Source organism: Elephantulus edwardii, unplaced genomic scaffold (assembly GCF_000299155.1).
Source record: "Elephantulus edwardii isolate Elephantulus edwardi_28Jun2011 unplaced genomic scaffold, EleEdw1.0 scaffold00402, whole genome shotgun sequence".
Taxonomy (NCBI): Eukaryota; Metazoa; Chordata; class Mammalia; order Macroscelidea; family Macroscelididae; genus Elephantulus; species Elephantulus edwardii.
In genome coordinates, this window is record NW_006400152.1 from 123,998 (window position 1) to 132,564 (window position 8,567).

The 8,567-nt window shown below is 38.5% G+C and overlaps 1 protein-coding gene across 1 annotated transcript in view; it reads right to left on the reverse strand.

Moving 5' to 3' along the window:
- LOC102870676 (chromodomain-helicase-DNA-binding protein 1-like) overlaps positions 1 to 6,434 on the reverse strand; it is an 82,730-nt gene extending 76,296 nt beyond the window's left edge. The window contains 1 exon segment of the mRNA XM_006902387.1: positions 6,257 to 6,434. Coding sequence (XP_006902449.1) covers positions 6,257 to 6,309 — 53 coding nt within the window. The 5' untranslated portion in view covers positions 6,310 to 6,434.
- Positions 6,435 to 8,567: the final 2,133 nt, after the last annotated feature.

Consider the following 8,567-nt stretch of genomic DNA (forward strand, 5'->3'; position numbering starts at 1 on the left):
AGCGGAGTTTAGGGCTGTTGTACACAGGGTCGCTATGAGTTGCAAGCGACTTGATGGCACATAACAACAACAACAACAACAACAACATGTAACTACCACATGGACATTCTGGGAAAGAAACTATTTCTGAACATAACTGCTTTTCAACAATAGAAGAAATGAAAAACAGCTGTTGTTGTTGTTTTATATCATACAGTTGTTATGTATCACGACTGACCCTCCAGCAAGTTTTGTCTGCAGGGTCCAACGAATTTAAGTATCTCACTTAACTGACAACAGTTATCCACTTATCACACGTCTAAACTAAATGTAAACTATTTTTTGAATTTACATTTTCAAAACAGAAAGATAATGAATGATTCCAGGTGAATTCAATTTATATGTATGAAATTTTATCTCTACAGAAGAAAGATGGATGGTTTCCTCCTGGTTAAGAATTACAGCTTCAGAAACTCAGTGGAGGGCTTGAGTCAAGGTCTCTGTTTAGTCCTCACAGTAAAATCAAACAATCCCAGATTAGAAGACACTTGCTTAATGCATCTCAAGATAACCAAGGCTATGAAAAACAAGGAAAGACTTGAACACAACTAAAAGGCACCAATTTTGATCTGGAGTTGCAACCCACCAGAAGCTCCATTAGACAAAGATGAGGCACTTTCATTAAGATGCCTTAGAAACCATAAAAGGCAGTTCTATTCTAACAGAATTGCTAGGAGTTGGAATTAATGGCAAATTTAAAGGCAAAATTAGTGTAAATTTAATCTACATGCACTCAGAGACATTTTAAGTATTAAGCATTCTTCCATCATCCAAAAATGAGCAAATTATAACCATACATTTTTTAAATTTTTCTCATAAATATATTCCTTTACCTTTCTCCATCTTTTAAGATAAGACAGAAAATGTCTACAATTTGAAAAACTTGGTTGCAAGTAATAGCTCAAATTTATGCAGCTGGAAAGTCATGCTTTGAAATCACACAGAAGTAACTTTAGAAAGTTAACTTCAGTTATATGAAATTCTGTGTTGAGCTGAAACTGTTGTACAGGTGCATCCTGACCCACATCTTTTAGTAAAAAATATTCACAATGACAAGTTACAGTAAAGCCCCAAAACTTACTTTCATTGCTTTAAATCAATAGTTAAAAGGAGTTCTCCATACCGGGGAAGTATAACAAAATAAAATCAGGAAAAAATTGAAAAGTAAGTAAAGTTTTACTCCCATATATGCCAAATGATATTTTGCTTAATTCTAATTCATGTGTCATAAAGATCCAAAACCATACACAGTAAATAAATTCTAAAATACAGAACTAAATTTAAAAATTCTAGTCTACATTTCTTCTCAAGAAACTTATTTACAACTTCAAAAGCTGAGCATAGTTCTTACTATTCTATGTTAATATTCAGTTATAAGTCTGTAAAGGTTTCCTTCTCAATCTTTCATTTAGTACATGAACAACACTTAATACACTAATTACAGGGTTCCCTTGTCCTCCTTAATCTTTCAAGTAGGCACAACTTACTCCTTTATCTGTATTGCCTTATTAGAAAAACATTTCAAGAGATGAAGAAAAAGAGGTTTACACTGTACACAGTAAATGTACAGCAAAACAGCACTAAGTAAAAAAATTAAAGCACAATATAAGTCTGTCTCCAGAGAAAAGTCAAAACCAGTTACAAGAGCTTGAGAATTTGATTAATCATATTTCTCAGAAGCACATAAAATATTTTGCATTTTCTGCTTCTGTCTTAAACAGGGCAACAACCAGCAAATTAGATAGGTTTTTTCCCAGCAGGAAAGGATTAGCATATAAAAGTATGTAACATTTCTGCACAATCCACAGAACACTTACTCTCAATAGTCTTTTCTAATTGTATGAGCAGTCTGATCAATGGGTTTCCTTTGTTGTTATGTGCCCTCGAGTCACTTGCAACTCATAGCAACCTTAAATACGATAGCCCTGAAACCTGCTCTGTCGTGCGCCAACTTTGTTTCTGACACATTTACACTTAACCTCATTACCCCAGTCACTGAATCAATAAGGAAAAGAGGGTCTTCCTCTCTTACACTGTCCCTTTCACTCTTTCAAGCATGTTCTCTCTCTCCAAGGACTGGTCTCTCCTCGCAACTTGCCCAAAGTATGTCAGACGAAGCCTCAGAATCCTTGCCTCCAAGGAGCAGCCTGGTTTTACCCTCTGCAGGACAAAATTGTTTGTTCAACATTCTTCTCCAGCACCACAGCTCAAAGGCATCAAGTTTCTATCATCCCTAGTCACTGTCCAGCTTTCTGACATATAGCAAGTAATTGCAAAGACTAAAGCCTGGATCAGGTTCACCCTGTCTCTAGACTGATGTCACTGCTCTTCAGTATTTTGAAGAGGTGTCGGACAGCAGACTTTCCCAACGCAATTAATGTTTTGATTTTCTGGCTGCTGGTACCAAAAGTGTTGACTGTGGAGACAAGCAAACTCAAGCTCTGAACAATCTCAATCTCTTCACCAAACATCTTGATGCTGCCAATTGGCCTAATAGTGAGAATCTTTGTCTTCTTGACATTGAGCCACTATCCATATTGAAGTCCTTGACCTTCTGCATCAAGCACTCAGGTCCTCCTCAGTTTCAGCAAGTAGGGTTGTGTCATCTGCCTAACACAGGTTGTTGAGGAATCTTCCTCCAACCCTGATGCCATATTTCTCCTCATAGAGCCCAGTCTCTCGGATGATCTGTTCTGACTATAGACTGAAAAGGTATGGAGATAGTACATATCGCTGGCATACATCCTTCGCAATTTTAAATCATGCTCTGTTATGACGACTGCCTCATGGTCTAAGTATAGCTTTTGTAAGAATAGTCAAATGTTCTGAGATTCCCATTCTTCTCAGAGTTAGCCAGTTTGTTGTAAACCACACAAACGCTTTTGCATAGTCAATGAAACACAGACAGACATTCCTCTAGTACACTGCTTTCAGCCAAGATCCACCTAACATTAGCTATACTATCTCTAGTACCATGGCCTCTTCTAATACCAGCCTGCACGTCTGGCAGTTGTATGGTGATGTGCTGGTCCAATAATTTTTAAATAATTTTCAGAAAAATCTTGCTTGCATGTGGTATTAATGATGTTGTTTGATAATTTCCAGACTCTGTCAGGTCACCTTTCTTTGGAATGGGAATATAACCAGTCAGTTGGCTAGGTGGTTGTCCTCCAGATTTCTTTGCACAACTGGTCAGCCCATCCAGGGGGGCATCTGTTTGTTGAAATATGTCAACTGGTATGCCGTCAATTCCTGGGGCCTTGTTCTTTGCCAACTCTTTCAGAGCAGCTTGAACTTCTTCCTTCATCACCATACCCTCTTGCTCATACATTGTTTCATGAAATTCTTCTGTGTCAGCCAATTCCTTCTGACACACTGACTGTATATACTCCTTTCATCTTCTTTAAATGCTTCCTGGATAATGTAATATTCTGCCCAAAGCACCCTTAAATATTGCAATTCGAGGCTTCAATTTGTTCTTCAATTCCTTCAGCTTAAGAAATGCTCAGCCAGATCGACCCTTTTGATTTTTGACTCCAGCCTCTGTGCACATTTCATTATGCTATTTTGTCTTCCCATGCTGCCCTTTGAAACCTTCTGTTCAGCTCCTTCATTTCTTCCCTCTGCTTTAGAGAGATATACATCTACAAAACACTTCACTGCTAATTAACAAGTCAAAGAATGTGATCAATTAATTATTCTAACTTTCTAAGGTCAAGTAGTAGCTACTATACTATTTTGACCTAAAGCTGAGACTGACTAGTCTCCTAATTTAGCCTATCAATTCTGGTGATTTTAGTCAATCTCTTATCGCATCAAACTTTATTAGATTTGTAACTAAGGGGTAAGCTGGATCACTTTCCTTTTCATTTCACACTTGATAAAATCATCAGTAGGATCCTAGTTAGGATGTTAACCAGACATAAAAAAAGTTAAACTTCAACTTGAGTACTGGTTCAACTACATCACAATGCTCTCATAACTGTATCTTACTTTTTCTAATAGACATAATGATCCTTTATTATACCAACAATCTGCCCATGAAAGCAGATTAAGTATGTTGTTATGTGCTATCCAGTAGCCTGCGACTCAAAGTGACCCTGTATGTACAACAGCCCTAAATCCTACACTATCCCTTGTCAATCTTACTGTCTCTGACACACTTATCCCCATTATCCCAGTGACTGAATCAACCTATCTCATCGAGGGTCTTCCTCTCCTGTGCTGTCCCTCCACCCTCCCAAGCATGATGTCCCTCTGCAAGGACTGATCCTGCCCTGCAACATGTCCAAAGTATGTCAGACAGAGCTGAATCCTTGCCTCCAAGGAGCAGCCTGGCTTCACCCTCTCCAGGACAAACTTGTTTGTTCTCCTACCAGTCCATGGTGTATATTCAATACTCTTCTCCAGCACCAAAGCTCAAAGGCATCAACTCTCTTTCTATCATGCCTCATCACTGTCCAGCTCTCTGATGCATCTCAAGTAATTGCAAAGACTATGGCCCTGCCTCCAAGGAGCAGCCTGGCTTCACCCTCTCCAGGACAAACTTGTTTGTTTTCCTACCAGTCCATGGTATATTCAATACTCTTCTCCAGCACCAAAGCTCAAAGGCATCAACTCCCTTTCTATCACGCCTCATCACTGTCTAGCTCTCTGATGCATCGCAAGTAATTGCAAAGACTATGGCCTGTATCAAGTGCACCTTAGTCTCCAGACTGACATCATTGCTCTTCAGTACTTTGGAGAGGTCTCTGACAGCAGACTTCCCAATGTAATACATCTTTTAATTTCCTGGCTGCTGGTATCAAGAGTGTTGATTGCAGAGCCAAGCAAACTGAAGCTGTTAACAATCTCAATCTCTTCATCATGTAAACTCAGTTTCATTTCTATTCTATTTTTCAGAACCTTTAACTGCCAAATGTTCCTGTTTCTCACCAGCAATCCACCTTTCAGTGACACAGTTATGTATCTGTTCGTTACATATAATCTTATGTTACATAAAATGTATTGATTATATTAAATCCTTAATATAACAAACTATTTTTATCCCTGTATGTGTATATTGTCACTCAAATTTCCAGTTAAATACTACAATCCTCATTTTTATGGGCACAAAAATCAGGAGAAGTTAAATTCACATTGCTAGTTAAAGGCACAGGGAGTTCGGGTTGCCTAGTGATGAGGAGTGTGTTATGGTTAAAATCAACCAGCTGCTCTGCAGGAGAAAAACAAGCATCTTCTCCTATGTGTTTAAATTGTCTCTGAAAACTCCCTGTAGGGTCAGCTATGAGTTGGTTCCAACTTGACAGTACGTAACAATAACTGGACAGTTTAACTCCAGATTCCAAGTCCTGTATCTGTATGTATAATGAGTACCTATAACTACATTATTATTATTCTATATAATTATTATATATTATATATATCATGTAATATATATTATATATAGAACCAACTCACAGTTGGCCCTCCAATGGGTTTTCTGAGACTGTAAATAGCAACTGTCCATCTTTTTCCTGCAGTGCAGCTAGTTTTAAAACCTTGTGTTTTGAAGTTGGTAGCATAACTCTTTACCACTATATCACCGAATCTCCTGATGTATAAGCAGGTAAATAAAAAGTTGAATGTTACAGAAAATTTAGGATCCTTCCACTTAAACACTCTTACACATTAAAGTAGTGCAATGTTTCCCCCCTTAGCCCTATCTTCTTTGCACTGACCCAACTGACTGAGAACTCTACTTATTCATAAATAATGAAAACTCTAATTTGTAAAGGAAACAGAAAAAATTGAGTAGCACAAATATCCTCATCAATGTTGTTCAAAAGAACTTTTTTCAATGGGGAACTTTTTGCATCTGTTCTGTCCAATATTTTAGATAAACGGCTAATGGGCACTTGAAATGCACCCAGTGTGCCTATGTAATTTTTAATACATAAGTTTAATGAATAAATATCTTTTCTAAACTTGCTCTAGATGCAGTTACTAACTCAAACAATACTAACTTTGTGATAAGTAATTTTTAAAAGTTCTATATTTATACTTCTTGGAAAATCTAAATTAAAATTCATCATGTCAACAAACTTTCAATAAATGTAGTACTATTTTTCTATTTGGATACCTAAGAATAAATAATCTGAAAATGCTGTAGCTTGCTTGAGTCAAGAGTTTTCAAGATTCTTCATAATACTTAACAACAAATTAAAGAAGTGCTTACCTTGAGTCTCCACTACTGTTTCTAACACTTTCTTCATCACTATGTCCATTCATTGTAAATACCAAGAAGTTTTAAAACAAAATAGAAATCTTCTCAGTTTAAAAAATGAATATAAATATTGACTCTTCTTTTAATATCAAAAATTCACAGATGAACTTTCTTCAACATTCACAGATTTCACAGAACTTTTTAGGGCCACCTAAAAAAATTAAAAGATACTGTAAGTATCTTTCCAACAGAGAAAAGATAAAACACACAAACCAAAGGCAAAGAGGTGGAGTCTTTAAAGTATTTAGTCTTCTAGTAACTACATTTCTGATTATTTACTACAATTAAGCCCCATTGAGAATGTACTTTTGATAGACATTAAAATATTTATAAATGGCTATAAATGACTAAAGATCTTCCCAAGGTAGTATGTCTCCAGATCTCTTGATTGCTGGAACCAAGTTTGGTGTTTGTGGATCCAAGTAAGATTAATTCATTGGCAGTTTCAATTTTTTTCTCCACCTATCATGATGCTATCTATGGGACCACTGGTGAGAATTTTTGTTTTCCTAATGTTGAAATGTAACCATACTGCAGGCTATAGTCTTTGATCTTCTGCAACAAGCGCTTCAAGCACTTTTAATTGGAGATTATTATATATTAAAATGTCATTAAAGCACACATATTTAATATTCAGCATACACAGGAAATTAAGGGAGAAAAGAATTGTGCAGTTTGCAAAATCTCTAAACACATTATCTTAGTAAAAACATCGTAATACTATGTGTATATATATACATACATACATACACACACATATATATAAAATATAAAATAAAGTGATTCTATGTGGCATAAATACATTCCAAAACCAGATACTTGTTTAAACAAAGTGTGTGTGGGCAAATTATTCTTAAAACAAAACCTAATTTCTGTCATCAAGAACTTCTTCTATAACAAGTGAGGCAAAGTTTTGAAAATGCTGTCAAGAGAGGAGAATACCAGTGATTTTAGCAAAATTTCATAGGTCAAAATAAATGTTCCCCTTCACCGGCAAACTGACAGGGGGTGATTAAATTTAAATAGTTCACATCCAGTTAGGACATTCCGAGTGACTATGAATTAAAAAGACAAAAAAAAAAAAAAAGGAACAAAGAGAAATTTCCTATGTAGTATATAAAAATTTTAAAATAGTTTGAGTAGAAATAATAGACCTCAACACAGCATTTCCACCTCTCAAGATTTCTGCACAATTGGAGAATCACCTACAAGCCATCCACGAATAAACAAAGGAGATCTCTGGCAGGGGAGGGAGAGGAAGAAGCGGGGGAAGGAGACGTCAGATCCTTCCCCAGCCAGAAAGTACCATGACAGCCTATAGAGCTGTCCTTAGACCTCAGCAAGAAAATTCACTTCAACAATTATTTCCACTGGGGAAAGGAGGGCAGGGAGGGAGAAGACAAGCTGCTGCCAACTCAGTTACAGAAAACTCTACCTCTGGATTAGGGTTTGCATTCCCCGGAGACTGAATGATCGAGGAAATTCTTTGTAAGACAGGTCCTCTAAAAAGTAGCCACTCGACTCAGCATCTGCTCCCAAGACTAAATATTAAATTCCAACCCAATCCAGAGCTGGTATTCGACAATAAACTTTGAAAAATCCAAGTGCTTTTCAAAATTTAACAAATGGTCTCCTTTCGGAAAGTTACCTTCCTTTAGAAAGTTAACTTTCTTCTCCTCCCTGGGCCCCTCAAAATGGCTTTCTCTGTGCCCAGGAACAACCTTTCCCTCTCACCTCCCTTCTTCAAGTCCTCTTTCTCAGATGGGACCTCTCATCACCCTACATGCTGAAACTCCAAGCACATGCAGTCTTCCAAGCCCTCCCATCTGACAATGCCTCTTTGCCTCAATCGCAAAAATCTCTTCCATTCTCTTCTGCTGTCTTTCAATAGTGGCTTTCCTCCCGCAAGTTTTCGAAGCGGTACTCGAAAGGCGTTTGGAAACCTCTTCCTCCATCCGTCCATCGCAGCCTCGCTCCAATCAGCCGCCCTCCCTGATGCGCCCCTCCCGCCCGCCCCTCCTTCTCCGGAGGCTCCCATCCCGGTCCCACACGCTCCCTTCCCGCCTCAAACTTCCCACAGACCCGCCCCGCGCCCTCCCGGGCTCGCCGAAGCCGCCGCCCCCTCCCCCTCCCCGCCACTTCCCACGTGCTGGGAACCGGGGACCGCCGCGCCGGCCGAGAGCTGGCGAGTTCACTCGCCCGTGCGGTCCGGGCCGGCCCCCACGCCTGCAAGGCCGGGGCCGGGCACCCCGCGAGAGGATGC